At 38.1% G+C, this 18,998-nt stretch overlaps 1 protein-coding gene across 1 annotated transcript; it reads right to left on the bottom strand.

The window, feature by feature from the left end:
• Window positions 1-1,243: 1,243 nt before the first annotated feature.
• On the bottom strand, window positions 1,244-5,525 carry LOC122054297 (cellulose synthase-like protein D5). Its single transcript, XM_042616060.1, has 3 exons — window positions 4,453-5,525; window positions 3,502-4,306; window positions 1,244-3,401 (listed from the first exon to the last, which is right to left on the bottom strand). Exons 1-3 carry the CDS (start codon window positions 5,397-5,399, stop codon window positions 1,620-1,622), a joined length of 3,534 nt encoding a protein of 1,177 aa, XP_042471994.1. The 5' UTR covers window positions 5,400-5,525; the 3' UTR covers window positions 1,244-1,619.
• Window positions 5,526-18,998: the final 13,473 nt, after the last annotated feature.

Raw genomic sequence — 18,998 nt, forward strand, 5'->3', positions numbered from 1 at the left:
ATCGATATAGTTTTTTTAGACATCAAGTCTTCTAAGATATTTTCATGATTGAAAGAAATAAAGAATTAAGAAAATGATAAAAATAATGAAATATTGAGAGTATATTTATAGACAAATTTTTAAATAAAAGTAAATTAACTGTTGAATAGCCGTTGTTCAAACATTGAATATTTATTGTTCAACGTGGTGTGTGTAAGTTTTTTTTAATAACAAATATTGAAAACAAAATTAATTAAAAAAATTCACTGACAACGGAGCAACTCCGTAAACACGGAGACGCTCCATCATTTGAGGGACGGACCTAAGGTGGGAGGTTCGCCCCCTCTAATTTCTAATTAGTCATTATTGATTAGTTTTTATTCGTTATAGAAATTATATTTATTGCCTACTCACTTGATTATGATTAAATTATATTCATTTGAAATACAATAAATATCATAGAGTTTCTATCATTTATTTTAATCCTATTATCACTCAAATAAGTAAAACAAAAATAATATAAAATCATTGTTATAGAAGCTAGTTGCTAACTTTTATCCTCGAGGTTATGGTGCAGTTGAAGAACGTTAAGTTATCACCTAGACTCTCATGGCTCAATCTCTAGTTATGATATATTTGTAGGGATTTTTCCTCTAAATGGTATGCGCAACCATGAGATGTTGGGCTTCTGGGCCGCCTACTTATAATTTATCCTAGTTATGGGTGGAAAACTTCTATAGAGCCGGATCACTCACCTCAGGTTCAATGTCATCTTCTATAGAACCGGATCACTCTCCTCAGGTTCAGTGTCATTTGATTTATTATTTTTTTAATTACTAGTTTATACACGGTCAAATAATCAGATAATATAAAAATATTTTGGATGGATCGTTTTAAATGGACTGTTTTAAATCAGAAATGCCCATTTTGATTTCTTTTCCTATTTTTCTAGTTTATTTTAATTTCATTATTTCTATTACATATAATTTCTGAATTTACTTAGTAAATTAGTAAAATCGTCAGTGGGGACGGAATGAATCGTCTATTCAAAAATTAGTAAAATCGGGATACTTGTATAAAACAAATTATAGTTATAATTATTTCAAACAAAAACCGCCGTAATCACTAATTAATATTATAGTGTAACAATTATAATTTATTTATAGCAAGCAGTCAGTAATAGTAACAATTTATTTATTTTTTCTTTTTTTTGCCCAAACTCTGTTTCGGTTGTTGGACACTAGAGAATTTTTTATGCAAATAGTTGTTGGAATTGTTGCTCCGCTGGTGCATCTACTCCAGATTCCAGACTGCAGAGTTGGTTTATCTAGACTAATAATTCCATGTACAGATCAACATCTGATTCAAATATTTCAACTATATCTAACAAACACACACAAATTGAGACATAATGTGAGATGCAAATTCTAAGGTAGCTAAAACTGCAGACTAACTGAATCTAACAGCTAAAACACTGATAACAGGTAGATGAACTAAAAAAGCTTCAGCTATTTTGTATGCGCCAGGTGGAGACTAAACCTGGAGTCATCTTCATGTATGGTACTTCTCCTTCCACCTAAGGAAACTGGAGGAAGCTTCATGTAGAAAATATTGAAAGCAAACCCGTACCCTCCTTCTTCCTAAGGGAACTGGAAGCTCATGTAATCCCTCCTTCCTCCTGCTGGGGGGCTTATGTAAACCCAAAGCAAGGAGATGATACTCGAGAGTAGACCGGACCATATAAATACGATCGTCGGCACCTTCCCTCTCCTTCCCATCAGGCCTTTAGCAAACGGATACAGATGGCAAAGAACCCAGAGGCTGAAGGACACACCTCCCAGAAGCCTGCTCCACTGTGGGAACTGACTGTACATTGCTCTTGCAGTCCCCACGGCTATGGCTATCATGTTCATCATCATAATTGTAATTGGAGGCACCATCAAGAAGCTCCACTTCACGACGTAGAGCTCAGCGAAAGCAGCAGCGTCATCGTCGGTCGCAGGTTTTGATGTTAAAGTGAATGATATGTCCACGCCGGCAATGACCTTCAGCAATCCTTGCAGGACAGCAGCTGGGTGAGCGCTAGTACCTCCAATTAACCAGAACTGCTCATTCCTCCACCACTCGTGCAATGTGATGCCGGACCACTTGATCTCCAACAATGCGAGCAAGCAGAGAGTAATGGTGATTGCGAGGAGCAGTATCAAAAATGTAACGCTGAGGGATTGAACAATAAACTGGCCTGTGAATAGAGAGATTGCTGGAAGAATGCAGTACACCAATAGAAAGATTGAAGTGAAGGGGTAGATGCCACAGTTGAAGTAGGCTACTCTTTGCAAGAACTTCATCCTCCTGCTCGCAAAGATTGCATTGTTTTGGGAGAAGAATATCTCGACTGAACCGGTCGCCCACCGGAGGACTTGATGCAGCCTATCGGTTAGATTGATTGGAGCTGTCCCTCTGAATGCATCCCTCTTGGTGACGCAGTAGATCGACCTCCACCCTCTGTTGTGCATCCTGTAACCCGTCACAACATCCTCAGTGACAGAACCATATATCCAGCCAACTCGTTGGCCCCATTCCGTTTTGTCCTCGTAGAAGCAAGATACAACACTGATTGCTTCCGCTACCGTTGCAGCATCGAGTGGTTCTCGAGGGACTGCCAGAGAACCGGCAGGTCTGCCTTGTCGAACTCCAGGCATGTCTTGAAGTAGCCTTCCTTGATATTCAGCTATTGGAATGGATGCTGCTAAAGTGGCTGAACTACCAAACCTCTTTGGCAACAATGCTGATTCTATATCTAACTCGTCGTTCTCATCATCTGCGATAGGTGGTAATATGATGTCCTTTTCGTCGCGATCATGCTTCTTCCCCATTGTAGGTTTCCTCAGGAAAAGTTTAGTCTTCTTCCTTCCAAACCAACCATGGTGTTCGGTGGCACGAGGAGGGCTAAACCCATAAAGAGCAGTCCTTCGAAAAATGCAGCCTGTTCCAACATACATTGGACCTTGCAATCCATCCATGGCCCTCATAGTGACATCAAAGAACACCAAATTGTTATTAGCATACCTGTCACTAGGGTCAATTCCATCAAACCTCTGAGGAAATTGGACATAGCATATCCTGTCACCACCTCTGTCAAGCATGAAGCACATCCCTTCTCTTAGAGCCAAGGAATTGTAGATGTAGTGATCACAATCCAGATTCAGAACGAAGGGGCCATTGGACATTATTGCACTTGTTCTAACCAAAGCGTTCATCGCACCAGCCTTCTTGTTGTGATCATATCCTGGTCTCTTCTCGCGGGAAACATAGACAAGCATTGGAAGTCGGATGTCGACATCAGTGGTGTTTATAAGATTAAAACTTTCTTGTTCCACATTTCCAATTACTGGTTCAGGGTTTGGAGGAACTAGCATCACCTATGAATGATAAGATATAATGATATCAAATATCTGAAGTTGTAGACAATTATTGAATCGATACAAAGAACAAGAGTGAGGTAATTAAGTAATATTTTACCTGAATTATACCAGCATGATCGCCTCTAGAATGATCAGGTGCAGCTGAAAACCATGTCCCAGGCCAGTGTGATCCATCAGACATCCAGGTTGCTTTGACAAACTCAGTCGGTTCCAAAATGTCGTCTTTCATCTCCATTTGTTTCTTCTTAGATCGTAGCTCTTCGTGTGCATTGTATGCATCAGATCGCCGCCTGATGGATTCAGGCAAAGAATTTATTCTTACTTTAAACTCATCATATTCCCTCTTAACCTTCCTCCTCTCTCGAACAAAATCCTGACGGACTTTGTTCTTTAGAAAGTCGCGCTTCTGGCCAAAGTAGGACTCCGGGTTCCTTGGCTCTATGGCATGCTTTCTGCAGAAGGGAACCCAAATTCTTGCAAAGCTAGCAGTTTCAGCCAGGGCTTCAAATGTCAGAAGAGAACCTCCATCATCTGATAAGTAACAAGCAAGTTTCTCAACCGGGTAGTCGACTGCAAGGATGGAGAGGATTGTGTTTGCTGTGACTAAAGGCGGTTCTTTTTCTGGATCAGCTGTCGACACAAATACATCAACTCCGGGAAGATCAGATCGGCCTTTGGGGTTTCTAATGCTCGGGGACTCGAAGCGTTCGTTGAGGACGGAGAGATCCGTTGCTCTGTTAACTGGACAAAGCTTCTGAAGCTGGTCTAAGAGCCAAGAAAATGCAAACCACACCTCACAAGCTACAGACATTCCCCATAGCCATATGGCATCATGATTAGGGTGTCGAATCCTCCAAGTAAGGAAAAGGCCAAGGGCAAGAAGGCGAATCACTATGAGCATCCTGAAGAGCAATCAGAAATTGTTGAGCAAATTTCATTCTCAATTGTAGAAGCAAATGCTATCTATAGATTCACCGATCAAACAGAAGTGTTATCTAATCATTCGAAAACAAAACTTGTTTTTTTAGCAAATTACTGCGTTAATTACCTGTATGGACTGAGAATTGCTTGGGACACCGCATTCTTTCTTGTCAGTGGCCTTCTGCATTTTCCCTCGAAGTCCGGTGGCTCCTCGAAACCCTTGTACTCAGCTCCGTTGCCGCCGAATCCATCTGTCGGCCACACTGCATTGCCATACCCGTATGTTCCCTTGGTCTCGAAGAGCCAACGGTTGTGATCGAACTCCCCTGGCTGGTGCGGTGCTTTCATCGATCTCACCATCGATAGCCTCTTCCCGGACTTGAGATTGAACTCCGCTATCGAGGTCAAAGGAAGGGTTCTCCCCTCGTCCTCAGAAGCCGAACCCTCACCCTCCTCGTCGATCACGGTCCCGTAAGGCTCCTTGCACCCAGGACACAGCCCTCCTCCGTCCCCGGCGCACTCCGAGTAGCAGTCTTTGCAGATCAGGAACCCGCATTCGCACGGCGGTTTTATCCCTTTGAGGAGCGCCTCGCCGTCGCATCCATTGATCTTGCAGAAGAGCCCAGCGGATTTCGCCACCTGCACGCTTTCGGCCGAGCACTCGATGACGTGGCCGCGGGTCACGCAATTGAACCCGCCGGTGAAGATGGTGCCGGAGATGAAGCTTCGGTGAGGCTGAAGCTCAGGCTCGTCGGTCTCTTCCGGCGGAGGTGCCGGCTGGTGGTCCGGGGTCGGCGGGATGTGGACGGTGTAACGGACGAAGTCGGAGGAGGTGCGTTCATGGCTCTCATCGTTCTCGGCCACGGAGCAGTACCGCGCCCCGCCGCCTGAGAGGCCGCAGCTGGAAGGCCTGGCGGCAGGGGAGTCAGGTTTGTTGGAGAAAGAGTGGCGCGGGACCGGACTAGTCAAGCCGATGCTCCGGCGGAGGGGTCCATCGCCGCCTTCCTTCCCACCAGAGGAGCAGACAGTGATCGTCACCGGGGAAGCGGGTGACGATGCCCGCCGACTCGCCATGGATCTTCTCGGAAAGCAAACTCGAGACCGAATCACGCAAATAGAAACAAGAAAACGAAGATTTTGGGGGATCGAACGGAAGGAAACAGAGAAGATTGGGAAAAACTACAGGCCGTTGAAGGAAGAAATGAGCCTGAAATGGGAAAAAAAAACAAAATAAATAAATAAAAAAAGTCGCGCATCTGTAACGGTCGCCGCGGTAGACATTCGGGGACCTCAACGTTCGAGAACGGTCCCTGGAACCGCCAACGGCTACTTGCTTTCAACTTTGACCGTCCGATCGCGTCAATCTAGAGTCTGGAGCGTTTATTGTCACCCTAGAGAAATCGACGCTCGAGTCGTCTTCGGCGCCGAAAATTATGAAATTCGACGGTCAAGATTGATAGATCATCCAACCTCCTGGACAACGGCTATGAAATAGAGGATTGTTTGTCAGCTTCTTGTGTTTGCTAGGGTTAGCAATTACTAAATTAAATTAACTGACAGTAATTAAATCATTTGAGATAGCATATTCAAACAAAATGTGAAATAGGGCAAAGCTAAGACAGTGTAAACACCAAAATTAAAATGAGGGAAAGTCCTCTTCCTTGAGGTGAGGCAAACATCAATATCATAATTGTGAGGTGAGGTAAGTTTTGCTTAATAAAAATTAACTATAGTTTCTCAATTTGCCTTTTTACAGATGATCATGGGCCAACCATGTGAGATCGCTAGAATGAAAATTTTCACTTTTTACTACAATACTTAATAAAAACGGCTCCTTGCCATGTTGTTTATGTCTACTCTCCTTCATAGTTTCTATAGTCTTAGAGGTCCCTGGAACTAAATGAGCCCTAATAGATTGGTTGATCGGGCACTGATAATCATCATTTTAATATGATATTTTGACTCATATAAGTATATTTTTTAGATTTGTTCACGTGCTAATTTCATATTTATATCATATTTCATAAGTTGCATTTATTTTTAGACTTAATTATGAATTATTTTATATTTACTGTATTTGATGTTAATATTTGAATGTATTCTTTGTAGACATCAAGATCATGGATCGGAGTCATATCATACAAAATTGAGCTCAAATCCAAGTTTAAATGAGGAGATCAAACTTTAAAGCAATCTAGATCGTTCATCTAAGATCTGAGGAGACCTTAGTCATCCATCATGATACAACCCATCCAATTTAAGAGAGAGTAGATTAGGACCTTTGATGAAGATCAGTGCCTTTGGACCATATTTAGAGCGACTTCCACCGTTAGATCAGATCTAGAGAACTCTCGATCATCCATTCAAATCTAATTTATATGAGATTGCTATAATATCTTATATCGAGATTTAAAGGAAACAAAGGGATTTACACATTTTGCCCCTGTCGACATAAGTTCAATAGTTTTATATATTTTTGATATATTTTAATTTTTTAAGTGAAATTTAATCAATTTTTAATATTTAATCAAAACATGACCTATTTTATGAAAAAGGAGAATCACCCATAATAATAAAAAAAGGAAAAGAACAAAAAAAACTCAATTAAATGAGAGGAGGTTTGCATGAGAAGTTGAGAGAAAGGAGGGATGTAGGACCATAAATATGCTAGGAGGATGAAAAATGTTAATAAAAAATTATGATTTAAAACAAGTCACGCAATGGAAAAGAGAGAGAACAAAAACACATGCTAACACAAGTAATTTTACTTAGTTCTGAACCTTCGACGATTCCTATTCTAAGACCCGTACGTGAGAGTGCTTTCAATGGACAATCACTATCAATTCGAAATGTATTTATAAAATTAAGTCCAATAGCTAAAATGTAAACATTGCCGACAAATATAAAGGAAATATGAAGAAGTCTTCGTTCTTCGAACTTCGGAGCAGTCTTTCGGTGTCGTTGGAGCCTTTTCGGAGCAGCGCGCAAAAGGTGCTTTTATAGACATGTCTAGGTGCCTAGATCCCCTCCTGGGTGTTTAGACTGTGCTGATGTAGCAAGCTATCATTGAAACTTTATTTGCGAAGTTTATCCACCTCCGGGCACTTGGAACCCTCCGCACACCTGGACTGATGACGTGGGTTCGACCAGTCGATGTGCTCCAACTCAACTTCTGATAAATTTTCTGGTTTGAGCGCTTGGACCAGCTCCGGGTGCCCAGACAACTGGGGTGCCGGGCCAGGCACCCCACCCGACAAAGTTGGTCCGGGCGCTCGAAAGGTATTCGGATGCCTAAATACCTTCCGAGGACCCCCGAGTTAGGGTGCTCGGATCCCTTTCGGGAGCTCAGACAACCCTTTTTCAGTCTTCTCTTTCTTGCAAATAAGAATTAGTTCAGACATAAAAATTATCCTGCAAAACAGAGTTATCACAATAAGGTAGTAGCATTAATTAGATCCTATCTTCCCAAGACTAGGATCCAGTCAAGGTCTCAGCTTATGTTTCCCAAGTGGACCTAAGCTGGACCGACGCCTATTGTTCCCTCTACAAGGAATGTGTGTTCATTGGATTTCTTCTCCAGTTGCTTACCTTTACTTATCAACTGCAGTTGCTTGATTTGCCTTTGACCTACCAGATCTTCCTGCCAATTGTCATGTCCGCAAACCCAACTAAACTTCGGTCCATTATCAGGTCCCACGGACCCAACTAGACTTCTTGCTAGATATCGGGTCCCGCGGACCTATCTAGATTTCGTACTAGCTATCAGATCCCACGGACCTAGCTAGATTTCAGTCTGTTGTTAGATCATTTAGACCTGTCAACTCCTACACACTTGGTAAAGTAATTAAATCATAAATACTCTAACTTTAATTCACTTGTCATTCATTAAAATCTGAATTAGATCATTAGTGCAAATTACACCAATAGAGGGGTCCATATAAAATGAAAAAAAGGAAAGATTTTCTTCTTTTTTTATGAAACTGCTCTCCCAACTCACCATCAGTAAGATTTTCTTTTATTTTTCTCGACTCTTCTAAATTCTATTGAAATTTTTATCTATTTATATTGAGTTGTAATTTACGTTGAGTTGTAAATTGCAATTTACATTTAAGTTTGATTATTAGTGGATTGAAAAATAGTATTCTATATAGAGAAATTTCTCAAAAAATATATATAGCGATTGAATCTTCGCACCCTATAATCAAAATAGGGTTATTGATTTTGAACACCTTCTAGTAGACCGTGGACAATAACCAACAATATGAAGTTATGATGCTAATAATAGGGATCGACTGCGAATGGCGTATTTATTAAAGGGACCTTGTCAGCCTATTCTTTATGACTTTCCACAAACTGAAATAGGAAATATAAAAAGAAGATTTATTGCAAATTGATTTTAAAAATTATCCGGATTGGTTAGAGTATAGCATATCCAAAGATAGTGCATATTATTTATATTGTTATCTTTTTAGAACTCTAATGTGGCAAAAGGCGATTTGATGGCCCCCAACACCCCCATCTACCTATCCTTAGACTAACATAGAGGAGGTAAGTTATAAGTGGCTACTAACTATTAGTGCAGTGGCCAAGGAATGGGGGAAGACATGCTTGGACTCTCTTTTTTTTTAGAACTCCAAGCAACCAAGGTGTGGGAGATTCATTTGTTGGCGAAGGATTTAAAAATTGGAGAAAAAAAGAGAAGTTTGATCAACATGTTGGCAAATATAATAGTTTTTACAGCATTGGAAAATTGAAATGCAATGATCTAACAAATCAGAATCTTAATGGGAGTGTTTCTACTTTATTTACCGGAAAGGTAAATAAAGATAGAGTTAAGTATCGAACTCAGTTGAATGCAGTTGTTGATTGTGTTCATTTTCTATTGAGATAGGGATTAGCATTTCAGGATCATGATGAATCTAATTTATCAACAAATAAAGGCAATTATTTAAATCTTTTTCATAAGCTTGTTGGACATAATGAACTTGTGCAGAAAATTTCATTTCAAAATGCTCCTCAAAATTGTCAATTGGCATCATCTAGTATTCAGAAGGATATTTCTATTGTTGTTGCTATTGAAACTACTTAATACTATTGTCAAAGATATTGGTGAGATATATTTTACTATCTTAGTTGAAGAGTCTCGTGATGTATCAATAAAAGAGGAAATGATAATTGTTTTAAGATACATGAACAAGAAAAAAAATATGTTAGATTTTGAGGGATGTCCTAAGGTGATTACCTTACAGTTTTTATTAAATATAGATTCACTATTTAAGTTGTTTCAAAATGCTCCTCAAAATTGTCAATTGACATCATCACGTGTTGCAGTATCTTGTGGTACTTCATCTTGTACCGTTGGTACTAAAGTAGACGTGTCCTCTCTTATTTCTTCTAGAATAATTTTACTCATGGGCTTATGGTTCATTACATAATTATCTTCTAAAAATTGAGCATTGGTGCTAACAATGATCTTCTGATTTTTAGGATTATAAACAAACCACCCTTCGTTCCCTTAGGATATCCCACAAACAGACATACTTCTGTACGTGATTCCAACTTATCAGTATCTCCCTTCAGCACATGTGCTGGACTACCCCATATCTGGATATGATTCAGACTAGGCTTACGCCCATTCCACAATTCCATGGGAGTAGAATGAACTGTTTTAGAAGGTACCATATTCAGAATGTACACTGTTGTTTCCAGAGCATATCACCAAAATGAATTTGGTAATTCTGAATAACTCATCATCAATCTAACTATTTCCATAAGAGTCCTATTCCTTCGTTCTGCCATACCATTTTGTTGGGGGTGTACCAGGTGCAGACAATTGGGATTGAATCCTGGCTTCTGATAAGTAATTCCTAAACTCTCCAAAGAGGTATTCGTCACCACGATCAGACCGTAGTGTCTTAATACTTTTACCAAGACGTTTCTCCACATCAGCCCTATATTCTTTGAACTTATCAAAGCATTCAGACTTGCGGCGCATCAAGTAAATGTATCTGTATCTTGAATAATTGTCTATAAAAGAGACAAAGTATTCATAACCACCTCTTGCTTGGATTGACATAGGACCACACAAATCAGAATGAACCAGTTCTAACACATCTTTGGCTCTATACCCCTTGGCCTTAAAAGGTCTCTTGGTCATTTTACCTTCCAAGCAAGATTCACAGGTTGGAAAGTTTTCCAACTCTAATGAACCCAAGAGTCTATCAGCTAAAAGCCTTTGAATCCTACTTAAGTTAATATGACCAAGCCTTAGATGCCAAAGATATGTTTGGTTCATTTCAGAAGGTTCCTTTCTCTTATTAGAATTAGAGGATGTGTTATTAATTTCCATTTGTTGCTTTGTGGCAGATATTGGATTTAAAGTATATAAATTGCCAACCAATGCACAAGAATAGATAATAACCCTATTTCTCTTTATAACCACATTGTTATTAAAGGAAACAGAATATCCATCCAAATACAGTTTAGAAACTGAAATTAAATTCTTTCTAAAACTGGATACATAAAGATAATTTCTTAAAACCAAACTTCTGTTCTTATCAAAAGACAAGTAGACGTTTCCCACTGCAACAGCCGCCACCTTAGTAGCATTGCCCATATAGACGGTTATCTCTCATTCAAATAGTCGTCGGGTTTCCTGGAACCCCTGCAAAGAGTTGCAGATATGATCAGTGGCTCCCGTATCTACACACCATGTGTTGGTAGATAACACCGCTAAACATGTTTCAACTACTAGAGAATGAGATATACCTTGATTGTTCTCTTTCCTACGAGGACAGCCTGCCTTCCAATGTCCTGACTACTTGTAGATGAAGCACTTGTCCTTCAGCTTCTTCATTCCAGCTATATGTGTTGTACCTTGAGGTTTATTCACCTTCTTTGCTGATGCAGCCTGTTTCTTCTTTTTCTTGCCTTTCGACTTAGAAGTAGAACCATTTTTAGCATAGTGAATCTGAGAATTATGACGAAATAGCCCTTCTGCTGCCTGAAGTTCTGTCAGTAGTTCCGCCAATGAATACATCCTTTTATTCATATTATAGTTCAGGCGAAAATGCTCAAAACTTCTGGGTAGCGTCTGGAGAATCATATCGATCTGGGTTTCCCCATCAATTTCTCCTCCAAGGATTTGTATTTCGTTCAAATAAGCAATCATCTTTAGGATATGGTCCCTGACGGGTGTACCCTCTGTCATGGTGGCTGTCATTAACTTTCTCATTGCTTTTTGCCTAGCGGCCCGATCCTGGTGACCAAAGAGATCCTTGAGATTGTTCATTATATCATAAGTTGTTGGTAAATCCTGATGCTGATGTTGCAGCACATTTGACATTGAAGCCAAAATGTAACATCGCGCCATCTCATTTGCCTTTACCCATTTCCTATAATTCTCAATCTCCACTTGGGTAGATTCACCATTAAGCACATTAGGGCACTCCTCTGACAGTATAAACTTATAGCCCTCAGCAGTTAGGACAATGTCCAGGTTTCTTTTCTAATCTATATAGTTGGGACCAGCAAGTTTATTCTCTTTTAGTATAATGGCCAGTGGGTTGAAAGTCATCCTGAGAATCACAAAATAAACTTTGGTCAAGACTCTAAATTTAGAATAATATTGATTCCTCAAATAATATTATTTAAATTTACCAACACCTCAAAACACCGTGAATTTTGCATGCCATGTTAGTGTGGACGTATACAAATTCAACATTTGTAAGAGAAGGGGTTTACCCATTAATTTTATTATCTTGTCATCCTAACTTTATATAAATAAAATTAATAATTGATTTTCCTTTGATCACACAAGACAATAGTAGTGACTCCGTTGGGGAGGATACTATTGAATGCGTCTAATTGTATACCATTAAATAGGATTGTGCCCCTTCAGTTGGAGAAGATCACACGCTCCTAAATAATTTCCTATAACCATCCATAAAGAAAATTTGATCTAGTGACCCGCAACAAACCCATCTGTTGTGGAGGGAGGCACTCAGAACCAACACGCAAGCTTGTTGCATCACTTACAAACTAGCAATAGAGACCATGGAATTTATTTAAAAATCCCTCTCTCACTTAGTTATTTAAGGTGAGGAATTTTAACCTATGCTAGCATACATCACATGCAAACACACATCATAGTAAATAAAAATAATAAATATGAAAATTAAATTTTCAATTATTATGGCTTCTTCTATCACTGTCCTTCGCGTGCTGTCATCCCTAGGGATCATGCCGTCGGGTCCATCGAGCTTCCTTTTCCGTTGCGCCTTTGGTTCTCCAATAGCACCACGCCTCATAAGGATACGATCCACGACAAAAATAGAATTTTACATATATCGATCCTATATTCCATAAAGGAATGTACATGTAATCTAGATCGAAACAAAATTATAAAATCCTAATAACTAATACAGCTCCTGCTGTATTTAATATTACAATCATGCACACACAATAAAATGCCCTTGACATGTCCAAGGGTCCATTCACACACAATATTTATATGTCATAATAGTTGGAGCCTGTAACCACAAAGTTAGCACATCCTACTATTATCCTGCCTAAATTATGTATGACATGTGCATAATCTATTTGAAAACCAAACACACAGAGATAAACCCTAGCTCTGATACCAATTGTTGGTTGGTCCTAAGAAGATCGTACCGGCTCCACTGTACAAAAATTTTGTACAAGTGTCGAACCTTTCCTAAACAACCTATTATGTTCTTTAGAAATTAAATTAGGAATCGCAAATGGAACTTAACCTTATTGATTCTAAATTTAACTTATCTGTTCTTAATGGTTTAGATTTGGATCGCAAACGATACTTAACATTATTGATCCAAATCCACCTATGTTATAAATTTAATTAAATATTAATTCCCAAAATTGGCTTCCAGTACTGCATGGCGAGGCACTAGTCCTTCTTGGGTATGAGATCATCCACCACCGCCTAGACAAAGCCTTTTAAGGAAAGTTAATATTTAATTTCCTTATATAACTCTAGGTTTAACCAAAAAGAACAATCGAATCATAAATTCGAAAATAAAAAAAAACCCAAACTCGAATCACTAATTCGAAACTCTAGAATCATATGCCTCTTGTGTTTGGAATTCATACAAAGAAGAACTAGCATGATGCAGAAAATAATTACTAGTTATACCTCTTCTTTGTATGCTAATAACCTTGAGATCTTCTGCCGTATTCCTCGCCTCCTCTCGGACGTCGTGTGGACGACGATCCTCCAAGATGAACACCACCCAAAAGCTCCTCCTCCTCTAGTATTCGGCCACCACCACCACCAAGGAACAAAAGAGAGCAAGGGGAAAGGAAAGAGAGAGGGTTGGCCACAAGAGAGAGCTCCAATAAAAGAATAAGAATTTATCCATCATGAGGTCTCTCCTCCCCTTCTTTTATAATACCTGCCCAAGGCAAATAAGGAAAGATTTTTACAAAAAATTAAAATCTTCCTCTTGTTTTTTCTTTTCTCCTTTTATTTTTCCTTTTCTCCTTTAATTAATTGATTGGTCGGCCCCTTGCTAGGGCACCAAGCAAGGGTGGCCGGCCCTTAAAAGAAGGAAAATAATCTTTGTAAAAATTTTATAAGCAAAGAAGGAAAGTTCTTATAAAATTTTACAAGCTCTCTTTTAATTTCCTAATGTGGATGTTAAAAAAGGAAAATTTTAAAAATTAAAATCAAGTTTTAAAATTTAAAACTTCTCTTCTAAAATTTCCTTTTTTAACATGGTTACAAAAATAGAAAATTTTAAATTTAAAACTCCCTTCTTTTTTTTCAAAACCATGAGGATGGTTAAAAAAGGAAAGTTTTAAAACTTTTAAACTTTCTTTTAAACCATGTGGCCTAATTCAAATAAGGAAAGTTTTGTAAATTTAAAATCCTTCTTTTAAAACTTGTAGTTATCTACAAAGAGAAGATTTTAAAAAATTCAAAACACCCCTCCTTATTTGGATTATGGTGGTCGACCCCTCCTTGCTTGGGCACCAAGCAAAGGGTCGGCCCTCTTTGAGAAGATAGTGGCCGACCCCTATGGCTTGGTCACCAAGCCATGGGTCGACCTCCTCTTGGACACTAAGATGAACTTTTCATGAGTGGATTTGAGGCATTAATGAGGCTACGACAGGGACCTATAGGAGAAATTAGTTTTGACCTTCTGATGAACTCGAGTATCCCGTGTTCGCCCCGAATACACAACTCAAGTTCATCAATAATAACTCATTCCACTAGAGAGTTATTATTGCACTACCGCACCAATCCCAAATTACATTATGAGCTCCTTCTTATCATGAGTGTGTTAATCTCCCTCTGTTTAAGATATCAAATGTCCATTAATTTAATAGAGTTTACAACAGAAAAATGCAGAAAATAAATATCATATTCTTTTAAATCATTTAATTAGGCCTTTAATTAATGATGCTCCCACTGAATTCTATAATTCATGTGGGACAAGATCTATATCATACTAACCCTTGAGTTAGCTTTGGCTAATACACCCATGCTTATGTCTATATGGATTCTTTTATCTATTTGGCAAGTGAATGTCAAGACAACATTCCTTAATGGAAGTCTTGAAGAAAGCATCCATATAAAGCAACCAGAAGGGTTCATTGTGAAGGGCTAAGAGCATCTTGTGTGCAAGCTCAATCAGTCTATGGACTGAGGCAAAGCTTCAAGGTCTTGGAACATCCAGTTTATCAAAGTAATCCAGACCTATGGATTTATTGAGTAAACGGATAAGTCTTGTGTATACAAAAGGTGTGATGGAAACGTGGTGGTATTTCTTGTACTATACGTAGATAACATTTTTGGTAGTTGGAAACAATATCAAAATGTTGTCAGAAGTAAGGGTATGGTTGTCCAAATAATTCGATATGAAAGACTTGGGAGAATGTATATATTCTTGGGATCAAAGTAATAAGGGATCGCAAGAAAAGAATATTTTACTTATCACAAGCTTCATATATTGAAAAAAAAAATCCTTACTCGTTTTAAGCATGCAAAACTCCAAGAAAGGTTTCTTACCTTTTTAGCATGGAGTAACTTTATCTAAAGAGATGTCTCCGAAGACATCAAAGGAGATAGAGGAAATGAAGGCAGTTCTTCGGCTATCGGAAGCCTAATGTATACTATGCACGAGATCAGAAATCTGTTTTGCCAAAGGCATAGTTAGCAGATATCAAAGTAACCCTGGACAAGGATATTGGACTGCAGTAAAGCATATATTGAAGTACCTTAGAGGCACTAGAGATTATATGCTAGCTTACAAGGCAGTTAATTTGGTCCCTATGGGTTGCACGGATTTTGACTTCCAATCGGATAGGGACAATATTAAGTCAACCTCGGGGTTTTGTGTTTACTTTAGGAGGTAAAGTCATAACTATGGAAGAGTGATAAGCATAGGAGTTTTTCTGGACTCTACTATAGAAGTTTAGTATATGGCAAACCTCTGAGGCAGCCATAAAAGCTGAATGACTCAATAACCTCAAGATAGACTTAGATATGATTTCTGGTTTGTCCAAAGATTATTACAATTTATTGTAATGATATTGGTGCAGTAACAAACTCGAAGAAACCATAAGTATATAAGGCAGGTAAACACAATAGAGCGCAAGTACCACCCAATACGAGAAATCGTATAAACGAGGAGAAGTTGTTGCTGCCTAGATTACATTAGATGATGACCTATAGATTTTTTCACTAAGGCCTTTAAGGCAAGAGCTTTTGATAGCATGTTGAAGAGTTGAGAATCAGATGTATGGCAGCAGATATAGCAGCTTAGTCTTTTAGTATAAGTGGGAGATTGTTAGGATGTATACTAAAAGCCTAGCTTTTGGTATAAATATTTATCTAGAAATAAGAATCACATTGGTCAAATGTCTACATTTATGATAAATGTAATTGTTCAATTAATTTATATTGTAGATAACTTGGTGTGTGGTGTCACACACAGAAGATCATGTTATCAGTTCCTTATAAATTATAAACAGTAGCTCACGACCAAGATGGAAAGGAACAAACCATTGAAAGGTCGTAGTGTAATTAGGTGTTAGTTTATCTTAACTATATAATTACACTAGTACACTTAGAGTATATTGAGTAGGACCATTTGAGGTCGTTTCTTTTATACTGACTTTATAAAGGAACAAAGACCTCAGTTATTATGGAAGTGTGTGCTCTTAATCCTAATATAATAACAAGCACATATATTTGATATTTATTTCTTTAATTTATTAATGGGTGAGATTTAGTTTGATAAATCAATAAGTCCGATAAGTTGGGAAATGATATCACTTATAGTGTGTGTTGTTGATTATAGAAGGAAACTGTGTCCTAGTGATCTAGGTTGAGAATGTCCCTAAGAGGAGCTCATAAGGATTGTCATGTTAAACCCTGCAGGTGGACTTAGTCCGACATGATGATGAAGTTGAGTGGTACTACTCTTGGTGCTAGATATTAATTAAGTGAGTTGTCAGTAACTTACTTAATTAGTGGGCATTCGACATCTTAAACACAGGGAGACAAACACACTCATAATAAGAAGGAGCCCAAAATGTAATTTGGGATTGGTGCGGTAGTTCAATAATAGTTCTCTAGTGGAATGAATTATTATTGATAAAATTAAGTTGTGTGTTTGGGGCGAACACGAGATGCTTAATTTTATAGGGAGACTAAAACCAATTCCTCCTCTCGGTCCCTATCGTAGCCTCTTGTATATAGAGATTTATACCCACCACATACCCATCTTCTTACCCATCCAATGGGGCCGGCCAAGCTAGCTTGGAACCCAAGCTAGGGCCGACCAAGACCAAGTGGATGAGCCATGTAGGTGGCCGGCCAAAGCTTGGGTCCCAGGCTTAGGTGGCCGACCACTAGAATATTAAAAAAGATTTTTATTAAAATTATTTCTTATGTGGATATCGTGATTTTAAAAGAGAGTTTAAAAATTAAAAATTTCCTTTTATAGCTTTCTACAAAAGATTAAGAGAAGAGATTAATCTTTTTCCTTATTTGTAGTTTAAAAGGATGGTTTTAATTTTTGGTAAAAACTTTCCTTATTTGTAAATCATCTACATGTTTAAAAGAGAGTTTAAAATTTGAAATCTTTCCTTATTTGTTGATTAAAGGAGGATTTTAAATTTTAAGAAAACTTTCCTTTTTAACCATGTTCATGATTTAAAAGAGAGTTTAAAATTAAATATTCTCTTTTATAAGTTTCTACAAAAGATTAAGAAAAGATTTGATATCTTTCCTTATTTGTAGATTAAAAGAGATTTTAATTTATAGAGATAACTTTCTTTTTATCCACATGTTTAAAAGAAAGATTTTAATTTATTAAATTTCTTTTTTATAAACCAATCATGAAGGGATAAAATTATTGGAGAAATTTTTATAAATTTCCGGAAGCAAATAAGGAAGTTTTAATTGGTATTTAAAATTTTATTTGCTTGGAGATATTATTTGTTATGGCCGGCCATTGTAATTTGAAAAGAGAAAATTGTTTTAATTAAATAAATTTTCCTTTTCAATGGAAAAATAATTAAGGAAGTTTTTATTAAATTTTCCTTATTTGCCAAGACCAAGGATTATAAAAGAGAGGGTAGAGGAGGCTTCAAAAAAAAAAAAAGGACTCTATTCTATTTTTCTCTCTCTTTTCCTTGGTATGGTGGTCGACCCTTCCCTTTCTCTTCTCTCCTCTTGTTGTGGCCGAAATCTATCATCTCTTGGAGCTTGGAGGATGTGGCCGAATCAAGGAAGGAGAAGAAGGAGAGAAAGCATGCATCCCTTGGAGCTTGGTTGGTGGAAAATTCTTCATCCTTTGGAAGTTCTTGTGCTTGGCCGAAACTTGAAGGAAGAAGGAAGAAGGTGCCTAGGTGGTTCTCATCTTGGAAGATCGTTGCCCACACAACGTCCGAGGTTAGAAGAGGAATACGGTAGAAGATCAAGAGGTCTTTCTAAAAGGTATAACTAGTAATTTTTCTTTCCGCATCATACTAGTTATTTTTGGAAATAATACTAAACACAAGAGGCATACGATTCTAGTGTTTCGAATTTGTTTTCGATATAATGTTCTTTTGTTTTTCTTTTCCTTGTTATTTGATTGTTCTTTTCGGTTGACCTAAAGTTATTTTAGGAAATTAAATATTAGTTTTCCTTAAAAGGTTTTGTCTAGTCGGTGGTGGTTGCTCCCATATTCAAGAAGGTCATGTGCCTCGCCACGTCAGTACTGGTAACCAATTTTGGAAATTAATATTTAATGGAATTAATAACTTAGGTGATTTGGATCAAACGTGTTAAGTTCCGCAGGAGATCCAAGTCAAAACCTAAAAGAACAAATAGATTAAGTTTTGGATCAAACGTGTTAAGTTCCGCAGGCGATCCAAAATTTAATTTAAAAGAACACATGGTAGCTAGGAAAAGGTTCAGACCATTGTACAAAATTTTTGTACAGTGGAACCATTATGTTTTCCGAGTAGCAACCAACAATTGGTATCAGAGCTAGGGTTTTGCCTCTGTGTATTTGGTATTAGTTTAATTATGCACATGTCATACATAATTTAGGCAGGTTAATAGTAGGATTTGCTAACTTTGTAGGATCCAACTATTATGGCTTATAGTTATTATGTGTGTGATTGGACCCTTGGACA

This window comes from Zingiber officinale, chromosome 1B, assembly GCF_018446385.1.
Source record: "Zingiber officinale cultivar Zhangliang chromosome 1B, Zo_v1.1, whole genome shotgun sequence".
Lineage (NCBI taxonomy): Eukaryota > Viridiplantae > Streptophyta > Magnoliopsida > Zingiberales > Zingiberaceae > Zingiber > Zingiber officinale.